The 19490-nt window shown below is 44.6% G+C and overlaps 1 protein-coding gene across 2 annotated transcripts in view; it reads left to right on the top strand.

Annotated features, from left to right (window-relative positions):
* NPR3 (natriuretic peptide receptor 3) overlaps window positions 1-19490 on the top strand; it is a 101085-nt gene that overhangs the window by 80301 nt on the left and 1294 nt on the right. The window contains exons 5-8 of one of the 2 annotated variants that reach the window (XM_075328303.1): window positions 1376-1470; window positions 14505-14634; window positions 17952-18036; window positions 18892-19490. The exon at window positions 18892-19490 is cut by the window's right edge and continues 1294 nt beyond it. In XM_075328303.1, coding sequence (XP_075184418.1) covers window positions 1376-1470; window positions 14505-14634; window positions 17952-18036; window positions 18892-19003 — 422 coding nt within the window. In that variant the 3' untranslated portion in view covers window positions 19004-19490. Of the gene's footprint in view, window positions 1-1375; window positions 1471-14504; window positions 14635-17948; window positions 18037-18891 lie in introns of both variants that reach the window. The other variant, XM_075328298.1, reaches the window with a different exon arrangement.

Raw genomic sequence — 19490 nt, 5'->3', positions numbered from 1 at the left:
CTGAGTTACCTCCTGTATTATACTCCAGAGCTGCACTCACTATTCTGCTGGGGCAGTCACTGTGTACATACATTACATTACTGATCCTGAGTTACATCCTGTATTATACTCCAGAGCTGCACTCACTATTCTGCTGGTGCAGTCACTGTGTAAATACATAACATTACTGATCCTGAGTTACATCCTGTATTATACTCCAGAGCTGCACTCACTATTCTGCTGGTGCAGTCACTGTGTACAGACATTACATTACTTATCCTGTACTGATCCTGAGTTACATCCTGTATTATACTATAGAGCTGCACTCACTATTCTGCTGGGGCAGTCACTGTGTACATACATTACATTACTGATCCTGAGTTACCTCCTGTATTATACTCCAGAGCTGCACTCGCTATTCTGCTGGTGCAGTCACTGTGTACATACATTACATTACTGACCTTGAGATACATCCAGCATTATTCTCCAGAGCTGCACTCACTATTCTGCTGGTGCAGTCACTGTGTACATACATTACATTACTGATCCTGTACTGATCCTGAGTTACCTCCTGTATTATACTCCAGAGCTGCACTCACTATTCTGCTGGTGAGGTCACTGTGTACATACATTACATTACTGATCCTGTACTGATCCTGAGTTACCTCCTGTATTATACTCCAGAGCTGCACTTACTATTCTGCTGGTGCAGTCACTGTGTAAATACATAACATTACTGATCCTGAGTTACATCCTGTATTATACTCCAGAGCTGCACTCACTATTCTGCTGGTGCAGTCACTGTGTACAGACATTACATTACTTATCCTGTACTGATCCTGAGTTACATCCTGTATTATACTACAGAGCTGCACTCACTATTCTGCTGGGGCAGTCACTGTGTACATACATTACATTACTGATCCTGAGTTACCTCCTGTATTATACTCCAGAGCTGCACTCACTATTCTGCTGGTGCAGTCACTGTGTACATACATTACATTACTGACCTTGAGATACATCTAGCATTATTCTCCAGAGCTGCACTCACTATTCTGCTGGTGCAGTCACTGTGTACATACATTACATTACTGACCTTGAGATACATCTAGCATTATTCTCCAGAGCTGCACTCACTATTCTGCTGGGGCAGTCACTGTGTACATACATTACATTACTGATCCTGGTCTGACACTTCAGCTTTTTCTAATTTTTTTCATTGTTCTGTAAATTCTGCGCAGATTTCACATTTTAGGAATGATAATAATGTGGTGAGATTTGTGAATCCACCAGAAGTAGTGAAGACTTATGAGACTTGCAGGTTTTTTTGTTGTTTTTCTTAGAGTATTTGTCGTGGAGGAGCTTATTTCCTAATTCCATGAATACCTTTTTGCAGGTATCGCCGGAGAGGTGTCCATCGACGCCAATGGTGACCGATACGGGGACTTCTCGGTGATCGGCATGACGGATCTTGACGCCGGTGTTCAGGAGGTGAGACGTCTTCTCTGGTAACACTTCTCAGACTCCGTTTTCTTGGATCTTTCCTCCACATCTGCGCGGCCGCTGAGTTTTTGACTGGAGACCAGGCAGCGTCTCTGCCCCGGCATACGTCCATTGTTCTGAGCACCATCTGTGCGATTGCCAGGATTTTAGCTTATTTAGTGGAGATTAAAGCCGCTCTTTTTAGTTCTGCTACAAATATGTGATGAAGTCAGCTGTTTATATACAACGCGAGATCCGCATCGAATTCCTCCGCAGCCGGGTCATGGTTTTCTCAGATACAGACCAGATAGTAAAGAACTACGGCGCGGATTAGACAGAAATGCAGAATACACGGCAATGAGGGTGCAGATCCCCGGGGATGGATGGAGGAATGGAGGCTTTTTACTTTCTTGCATATTTCGGACCCTATAATATACAGGCTCTCCATATGATTCCTTGGAAGGGACCATATGCAGTAATGCACAGAGATGATGACACATTAACAAAACATTAACCAGTTGCACTGCAGGTGTTGTCCTGGATTATGAAAACCTAACTACTTTCAGAAACCGCACCACCCCTGTTCACAGGCTGTACATGGTATTGCAGCTCAGCCCCAATCACTTCAACAGGCACTGTTCCTGGAAGAACAGGGTCTAAAGGGAGAGCTTTTCTCCTTACGGAGACTGACAATCCAATCCAGCTGCCAGTGAGGAGACTTTAGGCCGCAATGCTCTTCTAGGAAAAATTCAAATAGTCTCTTCAGGGAGGAAGAAGACAAACTCTGGTGCCACCTATTGGAGGTAGCAATCCTAAAAGTCAAAAGTGACCCTTTAACGAGTCTTGTCGTATGAGTTAGGATTTATGCCAGATCAGAATCTCAATTTGCAGACACGGTGTTTCGGGATGGCTCTGATCTGGAATAAATCCGAAGTCATATGAGAAGACTCGTTAAAGGGTCACTTTTTGACTTTTAGGATTACTACCTCCAATAGGTAGCACCAGAGTTCGTCTTCTTCCTCCCTGAAGAGACAATTTGAGTATTTCCCAGAAGATCATAGTAGCTTAAAGTCTCCTCACGTGTCAGTCTCCGCAAGGAGAATAGCTTCCCCTTTAGAACACGTCTAAAGGCTACTTTACACGCTGCGATATCGGTCCCAATATCGCTAGTGTGGGTACCCGCCCCCATCTGTTGCGCGACACGGGCAAATTGCTGCCCGTGCCGCACAACATCGCCCAGACCTGTCACACATACTTACCTGCCTGGCGACGTCGCTGTGACCGGCGAACCGCCTCCTTTCTAAGGGGGCGGTCCGTGCGGCATCACAGCAACGTCACGGAGCGGCCGCCCAATAGCAGCGGAGGGGCGCAGATGAGCGGGACGTAACATCCCGCCCACCTCCTTCCTTCCGCATAGCGGCCGGGAGGCAGGTAAGGAGAGCTTCCTCGTTCCTGCGGCGTCACACATACCGATGTGTGCTGCCGCAGGAGCGACGAACTACATCGTTACTGCTGCAGTAACGATAATCGAGAATGGACCCCCATGTCACCGATGAGCGATTTTGCACGTTTTTGCAACGATGCAAAATCGCTCATCGGTGTCACACGCAGCAAAATCAGTAATGCGGCCGGATGTGCGTCACAAATTCCGTGACCCCAACGACTCCGCATTAGCGATGTTGCAGCGTGTAAAGCCCCCTTTAGAGTCTGATACAGCCAGATCAGAGCTCATACTTTGCACTGACGAGGGACAACCATCCCGAAACACCATGTCTCCATGTCTCCTAATTGAGATTCTGATCTGGCATAAATCCTAAGTCATACAACAAGACTCATTAAAGAGTCACTTTTGACTTTTATGACTTTTAGGATTGCTACCTCCAATAGGTTGCACCAGAGTTTGTCTTCCTCCTCCCTGAAGAGACAATTTGGAAGAATGGGCCACTGTCTAACTCTGGACAAGTCATTTACATAAATGACGGGAATGAAATGTAGTGTCACTTCCCTTTTAGTTTAGTACTTTCTCAGGCCACCCATGGATAGCATAGACCACATCGGAGCACAACGCTTGATGCTTTAGTTTAGTTCTAGCTTTATGCTCTTATGGTTGAGCCAAAACCAATCCAAAAGGAGATCTCCAAGTGGTAACGCCCTCCATGACTGGGCCACATGTGTCCCATAGTCTCAAGATCTCCAACCACATTTCAAGAAACCATGAAAATCTGGAGTAGGACACCTAAGAAGAAGACCATAGACTTGACTGTACGTCCAACCAGTCTTCTGTAGTCTATCAGCCCCAAACTCTTCATAATACAGAGAGCCATGCAGTGTAAGCCGGACTTGGCAACACTTTGAAGTAGTTGTAGGAGAACGTTTCTAGCACGGCACTGAAATTTCTTCAAAACCTCAAACCCCTGTTTACAGTTCATTCATTTTATACATCACAGTTCTCCAAACTCTGAATATGGACCAAGGCCCCATTGTAAGACCCGAATGTATCGGCATTAGGTACAAGGGAGTGCTTCTTTCCAGGAGGTTTTGGGAGGCTTTTGTGGCACTTGGGAGATCTGTAAACGTGTCCACCAAAAGTGACAAGATCTGCCAATAAATAGTCAACTTAAACCATACTTTCCAAGAACTTCCATAAGCCTTCCCCCCAAAAATGGAAAAAACATGTTGACAGTTGAGTATTTTCTGGCAGATTCAGCCACTTCTGGTGAGTTTTCCTGACCTGTGAATGTTTGGACATGTTGCCTGTGACCCCCTGTAAAGTTTCTTCCTGTTGTTCCGCCTTTTATGACTGCGCTGGGGTTTCCCCAAAATAGACATTTATGACCTATCATGTCACGTTGGCCCAATCTCCCATATCTATTATCCACATTAATGCAACGTGATGTCCTAATTGTGTCACAGCCTGATGTTATCTCGGCGGGATCTGGGATCAGAAGTTCGTAGACCCACCTTGGTGCCCGCTCATCATTTACCCTTAGTTGGAGTGTATTTAATTCCAGCCAGTACTGAAGAGGTTAAGGTTCCTTTCTATCCTGCAGTGATCTAACAGTAATCTCAGATACAGCCATGCCCTTCTGCTATAAATATCCGCTCCTCACTCCCTATGCTGGCTATAGCTCATACCTATGCTGTCCATGTTGAATGAGCTTGTCTCTGGAGAGCTGTGGTGTTGTTACTGTTATAGCTACGAAGCTCCAGCTGAAGAAACCTCGGAGTGCTCTATGTTGTGTCTTTCCCCACCTGATTGTCTTACCTACCTCGTGTTATCTTACTGTAGTGGTGAGACTAGTGTCTTGCTGGTTCTCATTTGTCAGGGTGAGTTCAGGGCCAGTATGGGCCTAGGCATGTGATCGGTAACGGGGAGAAGGACTCACCTAGGAACTTTAGGGAGTAGAGGGATCAGTTTCAGGTGAGTGTTAGGAGTTGTCCCTGCTCCCCTTTCCCTAGCTCCAGGGCCCATCATTGTACCATTTCCCCGGTGTACCCTATGTGTTGCGGCGCTCACCGGGGGTCCATTTACACCTGCCAGGATCCCGGTAGTCACTTGTAATAATAGTTCCTTTATTTTGTAATGATCCCTTACATCTGGCCGGTTATGGGAAAGAGGTGGGAGCCCCCTGTAAAATCAGCACATTGTAAATGTATGCTCCATTTGGACACAATGCTAACATATATGATATTCTCAGTGCCTATAGTACAATGCTCGGACTTGTACTTTTATGCTGTAGCCTTGCTTTGGCACTGCTTCTCTGTTCTTTAAGAGGATATTACACTCTGCACACAGACACCGTACGAGACGCGAGCCAGCGAACTTCCTTTGACCTAAAAGAACAGTCGTGTCCCACGTCCCATGCTGAAACCATAGCCGCCTAATGCACATCCCTCCGTCCTCCTGACCTCAGCAGGAGAGGAGGGGGCTTGATTTACTAAGTTTCTCTCAGCCGACTACATGATATCGGAATTACGTATGTAAATTGGCCAGATCTGATATTAAGCGATTACTCTAGACAATACAACAGACTTCAGAGAAGTATACATTGAGATGAGCGCATTAATAACTGAAACCCCAAAAGAAGGTGAGAAGTTTGTAACCCGTTGTAGGATGTAGAGCAGCAAATTCTGAAAACTTCTGTATGGTGAACCTGAGTTACATCCTGTATCAGGCTTTGTCCGCACTGGAAAATGGAATTTTCTCAAGAAAATTCCGCAGGCATTGAAAGATTACCGTACCCGCGGTAAAAAAAAACGCGGCAAACCACACCCGAAAACCGCATGCGGTTTGCTGCAGTTTAACCGCGGTATTGTTCGCGGTATTGCCGTGTGCGGGTTGGTACATGTGCTTTATTGCATTCAATGCAATAAAGCACATTGGAAAAAAAAAAATCATTTCCTTCTGAGATAGATAGTAGATAGATAGATAAATAGACAGAAGAATAGAAAGATAGATAGAGGACAGATAGCTGCATTTCTCACGGTCGGCAGTGAGTTCACATTTCCGGCCGTGGGAAATGCCCTGTGGTTACCTCTGCTGTCTCGCTGCGAGGCTGCATTCAGCGCTGTGTGTCAGTCGCGGCTGGATGCAAGCATCGCAGGACGTGGATTACGCCGGAGCTGTGTCTTTCGGGAGGGGTTAATAAAAGGGTGATCGAGGCTTATTTGTGTTTTATTTAAAATAAAGGATTTTTCGGTGTGTGTGCTTATTCACTTTACTTACGGGTTGATCATGTCAGCTGTCACATAGACACTGCCATGATCAAGCCTGGACTTAGTGGCAGCGATCCACCGTCATTAACTCCTTGTATTACCCTGACTGCCATTGCGTCACGGCAGCAGGAAGAGCCGGGGGAAACTGCGGTACTGTCGCATAATGGATGCGACAGTCCCGGGCAGCTGCGGCTGATATGATCGGCTGCGGGAGGGGGGAGGGAGGCGGGGGGACATTAACCCTGCCCCTCGCCCTCCCCAGCGTGAGAATACCGGGCCGCCGCTGTGTGCTTACGTCGGCTGGAAGGTAAAAATACAGCGGAGCCCACGTGTTTTGTTTTCTATATTTCCGTTTGATTTCTATGTGTGTTCTATATGTCTGTATCTGTGTTCTATGTCTGTGATGTCTGTGTGTGTGTGTGATGTGTGTGTGTTTACTCTCTGCTCTGCTTCCTCTTCCTGTAATGACATCACTTCCCTGCAAAACCGCAGGCAAGCGATGTACATTACCGGAGGTAAACCGCGAAATACCGCAGGGAATAACGCAGCAAAACGCAGTGAACCGCACAGAATTTGCTGCCTGCGTTATTCCCTGCGGGATTTCACGATTACATTGGAGTCAGTGTAGTGAAATCCCGCAGCGACGTGCGGAAAAGAAGTGACATGCAATTGTTTTTGTTGTGGGAATCCCACAGCAAAATATGCAGTTGTCAAATTCCGCCTAGTGCGCACGGGATTTTTTTTTCCCATAGGTTTGATGGTGAATCACTGCAGAGATGTTATGAACATTTTCTGCAGCGAAACATGCAGCAAAACCGCAAAAAATCCGCGGCAAAAACCGGTAAGTGCGCACAGGGCCTTATACTCCAGAGCTGCACTCACTATTCTGCTGGTGCAGTCACTCTGTACAGTCATGGCCAAAAGTTTTGAGAATGACACCAAAATGATATTTTCACATGATCTGTTGCCCTCTGGTTTTTAATTGTGTTTGTCTGATGTTTACATCACATACAGAAATATAATTGCAATCATATTATGAGACCAGAAGGTTCTATTGACAGTTAGAATGAGTTAATGCAGCAAGTCAATATTTGCAGTGTTGACCCTTCTTCTTCAGGACCTCTGCAATTCTCCCTGGCATGCTCTCAATCAACTTCTGGACCAAATCCTGACTGACGGCTGTCCATTCTTGCATAAGCAATGCTTGCATTTTGCCAGAATTTGTTGGTTTTTGTTTGTCCACCCGTCTCTTGATGATTGCCCACAAGTTCTCAATGGGATTAAGATCTGGGGAGTTTCCAGGCCATGGACCCAAAATCTCTATGTTTTGTTCCATGAGCCATTTAGTGATCACCTTTGCTTTATGGCAAGGTGCTCCATCATGCTGGAAAAGGCATTGTTGGGGCCAAACTGCTCTTGGAAAGTTGGGAGAAGTTGCTCTTGGAGGACATTCTGGCACCATTCTTTATTCATGGCTGTGTTTTTAGGCAAGACTGTGAGTGGTGCGATTCCCTTGGCTGAGAAGCAACCCCACACATGAATGGTTTCAGGATGCTTAACAGTTGGCATGAGACAAGACTGGTGGTAGCGCTCACCTCTTCTTCTCCTAATAAGCTGTTTTCCAGATGTCCCAAACAATCGAAAAGGGGATTCATCTGAGAAAATGACTTTCCCCCAGTCCTCAGCAGTCCACTCCCTGTACCTTTTGCAGAATATCAGTCGGTCCCTGATGTTTTTTCTGGAGAGAAGTGGCTTCCTTGCTGCCCTCCTTGAAACCAGGCCTTGCTCCAGCAGTCTCCGCCTCACAGTGCGTGCAGAAGCACTCACACCAGCCTGCTGCCATTGCTAAGCTAGCTCGCCACTGCAGGTAGTCCCATCCCGCAGCTGAAACAGTTTTAAGATACGGTCCTGGCGTTTGCTGGTCCTTCTTGGGCGCCCTGGAGCCTTTTTGGCAACAATGGAAGCTCTCTCCTTGAAGTTCTTGATGATGCGATAGATTGTTGACTGAGGTGCAATCTTTGTAGCTGTGATACTCTTCCCTGTTAGGCCATTTTTGTGCAGAGCAATGATGGCTGCACGTGTTTCTTTAGAGATAACCATGGTTAACTGAAGAGAATCAATGATACCAAGCACCAGCCTCCTTTTAAAGTGTCCAGTGGTGTCATTCTTACTTAATCATGACTGATTGATCGCCAGCCCTGTCCTCATCAACACCCACACCTGTGTTAATGGAACAATCACTAAAACAATGTTAGCTGCTCCTTTTAAGGCAGGAATGCAATGATGTTAAAATGTGTTTTGGGGGTTGAAGTTCATTTTCTTAGCCAATATTGACTTTGCAAGTAATTGCTGTTAAGCTGATCACTCTTTATGACATTCTGGAGTATATGCAAATTGCCATTAGAAAAACTTAAGCAGTAGACTTTGTAAAAATTAATATTTGTAGCATTCTCAAAACTTTTGGCCATGACTGTACATACATTACATTACTGATCCTGAGTTACATCCTGTATTATACTCCAGAGCTGCAGTCACTATTCTGCTGGTGCAGTCACTGTGAACATATATTACATTACTTATCCTGTACTGATCCTGAGTTACATTCTGTATTACAGTATACTCCAGAGCTGCACTCACTATTCTGCTAGTGGAGGCACTGTGTACATGCATTACATTACTTTACTTTACATTACTTTGCATTAATTACGTTACATCCTGTATTATACTCCAGAGCTGCGCTCACAATTCTGCTGGAGCAATCAGAAACAACTTAGCTGAGCTGTCATTGTGCAGTGTGACAGTTTTATTGTGTCTAACGTAAAGAGGACAATTTTCAGAATGCAAGCAGTGAATGCTGGGCGATTACAGCTCTGAAGTCTTATAAAATTCCACTGGAAAAAAAGTCAGTATTTTCTAAGGGGTAAAATTCAACCATTCAGAGACATAAGATGCTGAAGCTTTTAGCTCCTAGTATGTAAATGATATTTCCACCCACCACCCATGTGGTAAGAACGTCTTTCTTTGCTGTGTGGGGTTCGGGGATTTCTAGTAATGGGGCGGTTGCATCGCCGCCTATACATCTCCTATACTTATCTGACTACGGACCAGAATCCGTTAGAAAAGCGATCAACAAGTTTTATTGTCCTGAACTCTTTGCGGTTTCACATAAACCCGAGCACATTTTGCCGTCTGCCTGTAAAATGTTTTCACATAATTGACATTCTTAAGGCAAAATATGCGCCGGACAAAAATGCAAACAATGGCGGTGTTCTCTGGGTTTTACCGAATGGAATCGAATTCTGAAATATTATCATTAAATTATGATTACTTAAGGATCAGTCACACTTTGCTTGCACAGTGCCCGTCTGTGTTAATCATGTACGTGTTCCCACCACAGTCTAAACACGCTCCCACCACAATTTAGTAAAATAAGCCGCAAACAGAATTTGAAATAATAAAATGTAGTCTCGTCTTTAGCTGTTACATTCACTGTATCTCTCACATATAGGAAAAATCTGAGAACTATTTACTTTTTAATTTTTTGAACTTTTGGCTAGCCTCTATCTCGATGAATAGAGCCAAGTGAGAAAACCCGGACTTTGACTTTGCTGAACGCTCTGTGTCTAGACCCACCGGGCAGATTTTGTGCTGACAAGCATCAGGCCATATGGCAAAAAAGAAATAATAAGACTATGGAGTCATCTAGTGGTAGATCCTATGAAAAATGCTAAAAATTTTTTGGAGGTTTCCAATAATATTAACATGCTTAAAAGTAGAGGATCTTGCAGGGGATTATTTTTTTTAAAAGTGGTTTCTCAAGGCATCACTTTAAGGGTTTTTCCTCCTGCGTGATTAGCCAGCTGCTCTGAGTTGTTCATGTTCCCAGGAATCAAGCCATGATGGCCACCAGTACATTGTTCCTGGAGAGTCAGGAGAGCTTGTACCATTTTGGTACTCTTTCAGTACCACAATCGTAGTAGGAAGGAGAATATTTTTAAAAGTTGTTTCTCAAGCCATCACTTTAAGGGGTTTTCCTCCTGCGTGATTAGCCAACCGCTCCGAGTTGTTCATGTTCCCAGGAATCAAGCCATGATGGCCACCAGTACATTGTCCGGGGAGAGTCAGGAGAAATCATAGTAGGAAGGGGAATATTTTTAAAAGTTGTTTCTCAAGCCATCACTTTAAGGAGTTTTCTTCCTGTGTGATTAGCCAGCTGCTCCGAGTTTTTCATGTTCCCAGGAATCAAGCCATGATGGCCACCACTACATTGTTCCTGGAGAGTGAGGAGAACTTGTACCATATTGGTACTATTTTAGTACTTCAGTACCACAATCACAGTGGGAAGGGGAATATTTTTAAAAGTTGTTTCTCAAGCCATCACTTTAAGGCGTTCTTCCTCCTGCGTGATTAGCCAACTGCTCCAAGTTGTTCATGTTCCCAGGACTCAAGCCATGATGGCCACCACTACATTGTTCCTGGAGGGTCAGGAGAACTTGTACCATTTTGGTACTCTTTCAGTACCACAATCATAGCAGGAAGGCGAATATTTTTAAAAGTTGTTTCTCAAAGAATCAATTTTAGGGGTTTTCCTCCTGCATGATTAGCCAGTTGTTAATGTTCCGCAGGATTCGAGCCATGATAGCCACCACTAGATTTTCCCGAGAGTCATTAGTACTCCAACCATTTTGGTACTGTTTCAGTACCACAATCATAGTAGGAAGGTCGAGCTACATGGATAAGTGCACCTTTTCACATATGTTCACTTCTAGATATTCACTTCTGGGCAGGAGGTGGCTTCCTGCCCAAGAGAGGCTTCTAATGTTGTCTTGTTGCCTAACCAGTTGAACTACCAGCTTTTCCATGTAACCACTGGCTCACTTCTGTAGGTGCTTAGAATAAGTTAATTTGCTCCCAGCTTCTTAAGAAGTCATTGTGTAGTAAATGCCACTGACCGTGATAAACGCCAAAGTATCTCTTCCCGACCTCTGCTTTCTCTTCCCGACCTCTGCTTTCTCTTCTCGACCTCTGCTTTCTCTTCTCGACCTCTGCTTTCTCTTCCCGACCTCTGCTTTCTCTTCTCGACCTCTGCTTTCTCTTCCCGACCTCTGCTTTCTCTTCCCGACCTCTGCTTTCTCTTCCCGACCTCTGCTTTCTCTCCCCGACCTCTGCTTTCTCTCCTTGACTTCTGCTTTCTTGCCCCCAACCTCTGCTTTCTCTGCCCGACCTCTGCTTTCTTGTCCTAACTTTAGCTTTCTTGCCCCGACCTCAGCTTTCTTGCCCCGACCTCAGCTTTCTTGCCCCGACCTCAGCTTTCTTAACCCCGACCTCAGCTTTCTTAACCCAGACCTCAGCTTTCTTAACCCCGACCTCACCTTTCTTAGCCCCGACCTCACCTTTCTTGCCCCGACCTCAGCTTTCTTGCCCCGACCTCAGCTTTCTTGCCCCGACCTCAGCTTTCTTGCCCCGACCTCAGCTTTCTTGCCCCGACCTCAGCTTTCTTGCCCCGACCTCAGCTTTCTTGCTTCGACCTCAGCTTTCTTGCCCCGACCTCACCTTTCTTGCCCCGACCTCACCTTTCTTGCCCCGACCTCACCTTTCTTGCCCCGACCTCACCTTTCTTGCCCCGACCTCACCTTTCTTGCCCCGACCTCACCTTTCTTGCCCCGACCTCACCTTTCTTGCCCCGACCTCACCTTTCTTGCCCCGACCTCACCTTTCTTGCCCCGACCTCACCTTTCTTGCCCCGACCTCAGCTTTCTTGCCCCGACCTCAGCTTTCTTGCCCCGACCTCAGCTTTCTTGCCCTCACCTTAGCTTTCTTGCCTTGACCTTAGCTTTCTTGCCCCAACCTCAGCTTTCTTGCCCCAACCTCAGCTTTCTCGCCCTCAGCTCTGCTTTCTTCCTCTCAGCTCTGCTTTCTTATCCTCACCTCTACTTGCTCTCCACTTCTTTGCTACCTGGAGATTCCTTTTGGGAAAAATCTATACGCTTTAAGCATGAAAACCCCACAATCTATGAACCTGTTCCCATGTTAATGTCAAATCCGTTAGTGGCCTTGTGATTCTGTGGCCCTGATTCATCATTGTTATGGAATCATTAGCTTCCCTTAGCGGCTTTAGTATTTGTCCCCTTATGTATACCTTTTGCACATTTTTTAAGTCTTTTTTTTTTTAAGTCTTTTTTTCTCTTGACAACTTTGCTTATCTAAATATTAAAGACAAATTCATGAAATGCGACTTTAACCAAAAGTCAATTTTTTTTTATTTTTACTTTTGCCGCATCCCACTCCCTGCCTGGAGTTAAGCGGGCTTTACACGCTACGACATCGCTAATGCGAACTCGTTGGGGTCACGGAATTCGTGACGCACATCCGGCCGCATTAGCGATGCCGTTGCGTGTGACACCGATAAGTGATTTTGCATCGTTGCAAAAACGTGCAAAATCGCTAATCGGCGACACGGGGGTCCATTCTCAAATCTCGTTACTGCAGCAGTAACGAGGTTGTTCCTCGTTCCTGCGGCAGCACACATCGCTGCGTGTGACGCCGCAGGAACGAGGAAGCTCCCCTTACCTGCCTCCCGGCCGCTATGCGGAAGGAAGGAGGTGGGCGGGATGTTACGTCCCGCTCATCTCCGCCCCTCCGCTGCTATTGGGCGGCGGTTCAGTGACGTTTCAGTGACGTCGCTGTGACGCCGCACGGACCGCCCCCTTAGAAAGGAGGCGGTTCGCCGGTCACAGCGACGTCGCCGGACAGGTAAGTATGTGTGACGGCTGTGGGCGATGTTGTGCGGCACGGGCAGCGATATGCCCGTGTCGCGCACAGGGTGGATTGATTTAAATCACGCCGATTTAAATCATGATTTAAATCACGATTTAAATCAAAAGATTTTTTTCTATTTAAATCGGATCGATTTAAATCATGATTTTAATCATGATTTAAATCACTGATTTAAATCAAAAGGTTTTTTTTTAATATAAATCACGATTAAAATGAGAAGTGAGAGCAGTGTGCATGTGCGCCCATAGTTACACGGACGAAACTAGGGGCAACGATCTAACGCCAGGGTGAGGGGGGGACCCCAAAGTAAGTAAAAATCTTTTTTGTTTTACTATATGGCAATAGGTAGGTGTTTAAAAGCAGCATGTCTTAATTGTATAAACTATTAATAGCCTCCACATTTTGTTCATACTGCCCCTTTAATTCCACACTTCTAGCTTGGTTTCAGTTTTGGTTTAGTTTCTTTTTCCCTGCATTCAGTTGACATGCCCAAACTTGTTGGATAGTCAGCAGTACTTGGCTCAGGCTGTAGTAACATCAGCAGTGCTTGGCTCAGGCTGTAGTAACAATCAAACTTCATAAGTGATCTGTGTGAGCCATGGCAGCAGGTCGTAAGAGAGACCCTATTTGGGTTCATTTTGTTGAGATGCCAGCAGCAGATCTTGGAAAGAAAGGTGCAAGAGCAAAGTGCAAATACTGTCAAAAGGATATCCAAGGACTTGTTTGCCGTTTGAAATCACATTATGAAAACTGCAACCAGAAAGGAAATGAAGATGTTGATAGTGATACAACTAATGTCAATGAACCCCCACAGCTTCTTATGCACCAGGAGCTTAGTACTAGTGGTAAGTCTGGCAATTAACCGCTTAGGAACTGCTAAAGCAGGACAACTGGTTTTCCTATTAAAAGTCCTAAATAAACAGTAGGCTTAAAGGACTGATGTATTCACTGAAGATGTTTGCTTACTTCAAACGTTAGAGATAGGCTATTGTTAAAAAGTACTTACTCTCTGTAGTTCAATTCTGAGTGTTTAATAGTGCAAATAAAAATTATTAGGTTTCATAATCAACTGTTTTAATATTTTTATTTGTGTAAAACAATTAGATTTGCAAAAAGACAAAGTTTTGCTTGTGTACAACTTGATTAAAAAATCTGATTTAAATCAAATGATTTAAATCAAAAAAAATCTGATTTAAATCAAAAAAATCTGATTTTTTTTATTTTTTTAAAAAAATCAAGATTTTTATCCACCCTGGTCGCGCAACAGATGGGGGCGGGTACCCACACTAGCGATATCGGGACCGATATCGCAGTGTGTAAAGTAGCCTTTAGACTACAGCAGCGCCTTGTAAGTGCTAAGACATATGCAAACTATGGCATTAAGACTGGATTACTTCTATATAGATTATACTTAAAAAATTAAGGTACTTATCTCATACATTGACCAAATCATATGAGCCCTCCCCCCTCCTCCCCCCTTTTCGAGCACATCCCATCTTGGTCAGGACTGTACCTTAAATTAACAATCGGCTATTCTTCTCATCTCACAGGTTATCGGAGATTATTTTGGCATCCAAGGAAATTTTGAGCTTCGACCAAATCTGAAGACTTTGTGGGGAAGTGGTCGGATAAGACTTGCGGAAAACAAAGTGTTTGAGACCATCACTCCATGTAAAACATGTAAGTAACTATTCATTTAGCTTTAATGATGTATTTAGATTTGAAAAATCATTTTTTATAATAGGGTTTTATTAATAATTTTCAACCATGTGGCTTCTACATTCTCCAGACGGCAGAAGGAGTTAACATTGAATCTATCAGTGAGCTTTCGGAATGACTCAGTAGCTCTTATTTCTTCCATTTTTTTTACCACATCAAAGTTCAGCTAAGCTAATTTGTGATTCAGAAGTTAAATTACATTCTAAAATTTCTGATATATCCTCTATCTGGGCCCTAAATATGTGACCCATCATGGTAGAACTCTGATAAACAATGTGTGGCATGCATACAGTGTGTCCACCCATATCCTGTCCACCGCCATTAACTTGAGAACGGCGGCAGCTATAGGCATAGAAGTGGCGTCTAGGTATAGTAAAGTAGCCATGCGCTTCGTAATGAAACCACCTATAGCGCCACCTGGTGGAAAACAACGGCGTTAGCATTTTTATTTAGAAAACGGAACGAGATAGAGAAAAAAAGTGAATTATAAAGTTGTAGGGCATCATCAATTCAATACGAATCGACACCTTGCATACAGAAATGCTATGATATGAAACCCATGATCTCCCCCAAAACATTGAATGCTGGTCACGCATATGGCATTCATTTAACTTGGATGCTCAAAGTGGCCCCCGTCAGCTGCAATGCACATCTGGACTCTGCACAGCATACTGTATCTTGCTGTACATTCTGCAATATGGTAGGTGACACGTTTGCACAAGCATCTGTGATAAGTCGTCGTAGGTCCTGCAATGTTGGTGGAGGGGTCACATACACCTGCTGTGTGATGTGACCTCACAGAAAGAAGTCCAATGGGGTCAGGTCAGGTAAGCGTGGAGGCCACTCCACACAGCCACCATACCCAATGACTTGTAGGAAGGTCTCCATGAGGTATCGCTTCACGTCCGCAGCCTTGTGAGTTTTACACGTTCTAATCATAGCATTTTTGTATGCAAGGTGTCGATTCGTATTGAATTGATGATGCCCTACAACTTTGTAATTCACTTTTTTTCCTCTATCTCGTTCCGTTTTTGAGCTAAAAATGCTAACTCCGTTGTTTTCCACCAGGGGGCGCTATAGGTGGTTTCATTGCGTAGCGCATGGCTACTTTACTTTACTTAGACACCACTTCTATGCCTATAGCTGCCGCCGTTCTAAAGTTAATGGCGGTGGACAGGATATGGGTGGACACACTGTATAGCTTAAGTGTAATAAAACAGTAAAGTGTACTCTTCTGAGGAGCAGCACGTTGCACCACCGGGTGTATGAGCGGGGGTGAGATGGTCACAGTGCAACCTTTTCATTCTCTAAATCCAGCAAGAACCGGTGCGAATCCATTGAGGACAATAATTCCCATCTGCCAAGGACACGAGTTGGGTTTACGGTGCTTTTTTTGGCACGAGAACCCGTTCCCTGCAAAACAGAATGCAGGAAATTTCACGCCCCTGTGTTTACCGCTCCAAAGTCAATTACCTTTAATTAAAAACTTCACAGTTCTTTGCAGAACGGAAGAATAATCTGCACCTGTTATGGCCGCAGCTTCCTCAATCGATGGGCCTGGAATTACGGCTGATCGCTGCCGCCAAATGTTCATAGAAAAATGGAATTGGAAAAAATAAAAAGATAATTTCACCCAATGTTCCATGTTACACGTTATATTTGTATTATACTTTTGTGTCGCCCAGGGTTATGGGGTACTCGGTCCCGGGCGGTGCATAACTGGGGAATGTCACTTTGGTGGCCGTTGCCCAGTTCCGTGCCCTGGTTGCTTTTTGAAAGGGGGTTATTTGAGGGGATTAGAATAATGTTTACACGTGACGCCACTTGCGGTTTTGCGGCTATGTAGAGGGAGCCGCCACTGCACAATGTCCACTACTGGGACTGGTGATAGTGGCATCCTCGATGTTAGACCTACCGCAAGTAGGGCCGGGCCCCAGAGGATAGGTGATGTAGATGGGTGTTGAAAGAAGGTAGGCCACAACAGGAGTTTCAGTGTACCTGGTTCTTTTTACTCACAGTAAGCTGGTAACTGGCCACCCGAGGCTGGCTGGTCCCCGTAGTCCCAGTGCCGGTTTAGTGACCTGGTGGCTTCTTCCCCTGCACCTGTCTTTTAGTTGGTGGGTCCCCGTGGCTTGGAGCAGCTGGGGGTTTCCTCCTGGTTGTCTTCTTCAGCAGTCCGTATGACGGTAGCGTGAACTCTGGTCCTGTCCCCGGTTTTCCCTTTGCTATTGAGTATCGAACTTCAAGGTCAGTGGGGTCCTTGATGGTCCCCACTCTGTGCAAATTTTATCAGGGCTGCCTGGAGCTTTTGCCTGACCTAGGATCCTGTACCCCGTTGGTGCGTAGTTCTGGGAGTACTCCACTGTACTCCACCGGCAACTAAATGCCTTGACCATCAGGTCACTGTTCTCTCCTGTTAGTCCATCTGTTCACTTTCGCTGTCACTGCTAGACACCTACTCCTCTCACTGCTGTTGTCCACTGTCTGCCCCTCCCACCTAGTTGTCTAGTGGACTGGATTGGCTCCACCTCTAGGCGGCCATCCATTGGTCCTAGCCTAGCCTTGTACCATTCTATGGGGATTGTTGGGGAAAAACAGGGATTACCTGGAGTGTTTGTATGTTACCGCTACTGGTCTTCTGGGTCCCTAGAGGGTAGGCCCTGCATCCTGGTGGGGATGCAGTACCTTGTAGCTCCCTGATGGCTTTAGGAGCGCTACACTTTCATACATACTAAATAGATCCATAGTTCTGCACAGATTTATTTCTTACCATATCTTTTTTTTTAGCAGTTGTTGCTCCATATTACTGTTAGAGATCCAAATCCTCTGCACAGGAAAATAATTAAAGGGACTTCACTGCTGTCACATTCGGTCATCCCTATCCAGCTTTGTTCATGGGGGTCGCTGTTGTTCCCTGCACAGTGAGGTGCCCAGGAGCGCTGCTCTGCAGGATAAAAGTGCATGGGATGCAGCACTGCAGCCCCATTATTCTAAGGATCTGGGAGAGGGGGTCGGAAGAGGTCAGTGATGACCTACCAATAAGTGATGTCCTTTCCTAACGATGGAAATACCACTTTAATTGATACGTTTTTGGTTGCCTATAGCCACCACTATGGGAGCTATGGAGGTCTTATCTCCCTACTTTCTGGGACTGCTGAGTGGCGTCTAGTGGAGCTGGTATTACAGATCCATCATGACTTTTCTGTAAGGATTTAATTTTGTATTTTATTTTATTGTTTTAGCAACATTTATATTGTGATTTTTATTTCTTCAAGCAGGTGGTTTAGGAGAATCTGCAGTAACTGGAATTGTGATTGGCGCCTTCCTTGGCACAGGGCTGTTAATGGCTTTCTACTTTTTCAGGTAACTATATATTTATACAAGTAAAATGTAGAAAGGATGTTATGTATGGGTGGCTCAGTGGTTAGCACTGAATTCTTGCAGTGTTGGGGTCCTGGGTTCAAATCCCACCAAGGACAACATCTGCAACATCTGGAGTTTGTATGTTCTCCCCGTGTTTGCGTGGGTTTCCTCCGGGTTCTCCGGTTTCCTCCCACACGCCAAAGACATACAGATAGGGAGTTTAGATTGTGAACCCCAATGGGGACAGTGTTGCTGATGTAAGTACAGCGCTATGGAATTAATAGTGCTATATAAGTGAATAAATATTATTATATACTGGAGGCTGTGTTTCCACGATGAGTATTTGGGGAGTTTTTGCGGTTGCAGCATTTCTGCACCTATTAGATAGATTAAGTTACTTGCGCTTTTATCGTGTTTTTATTGTGGCAGAAAAATAATGTTGCTTCCCGTTATCAGCTATGTTGGCTGAGGCCCCGCCCCTTCAGGTCACATAGATATGACATCAGCACAGGTCCTTCTAGTCACTTAGTAAAATGATTCAATAATAGAATTAGCATAAATAACAGGGGGAGGACGGACAGGCAGGGGGATGGGAATCACTATGAATACCCACCCCAGCTATCAGCTGATCGGCAGCTGCTGTCATTCAAAAAGCTGCTCATTTTACAAACTTTACTTGCTTGTGTTTCAAAAGCTATACTTCTTAGCTGACAACTAAAGTTATGTATAGAATCAGCCTGATAGTGCCAGTTTAGCACTGGCTTTAGGTTATATAGGAAAATCCTGGTGGTTGGTCGTCTTTAATTATTTTTTTTTCTACAGTTCACCACAAATATATATTTTTCTTGATTGCAGGAAGAAATACAGAATAACCATAGAAAGACGAAACCACCACGACGACTGTAACATCGGCAAACACCGACAGCTGCGGGAGGACTCCATCCGATCCAACTTCTCCGCAGCCTAGTAATAGTGTTTTGTACGAAGATGCAACCAAAGACATCGCCACATGCGGGAGGAGTTTCTAGAAGGATAGAGTCTTGTTATTTTTTATTTTTATTTTATTTTACTTGTTTTTCAAAAACTCAGGAATGATTTAGAAATCATACAATGCCACATGGCCTTCATCTCATGGAAAGGGACAATTTCATGATTTTTTTATTAAATATCTTCCACATCAAAAAAAACTATTTTTTTTTCTTATTTTTGAGCCGAAGAAGCATCATTTCCATTTTCTGCAAAATTTGCGATATTAAATTACATTTAAAAAAAAACAAAACAGAAAAAAAGACTAAAAAAATAATTTGACAAAATGTGTTTTGCTAAAATCTCAATATTTTTTTATTTATTTTTTTTTTCCCCTATTAATTTGGCCTGACCTGCAAATACGGGTCGCCAGGTTAATGCTCAGTGTTCTTGATATTTTTTTTTTTATTTTTTTTCCAAGGTACACT

The sequence above is a fragment of the Anomaloglossus baeobatrachus genome, chromosome 1 (genome assembly GCF_048569485.1).
Source record: "Anomaloglossus baeobatrachus isolate aAnoBae1 chromosome 1, aAnoBae1.hap1, whole genome shotgun sequence".
NCBI lineage: Eukaryota > Metazoa > Chordata > Amphibia > Anura > Aromobatidae > Anomaloglossus > Anomaloglossus baeobatrachus.
This window is presented reverse-complemented; position numbering and strand designations above follow the sequence as displayed.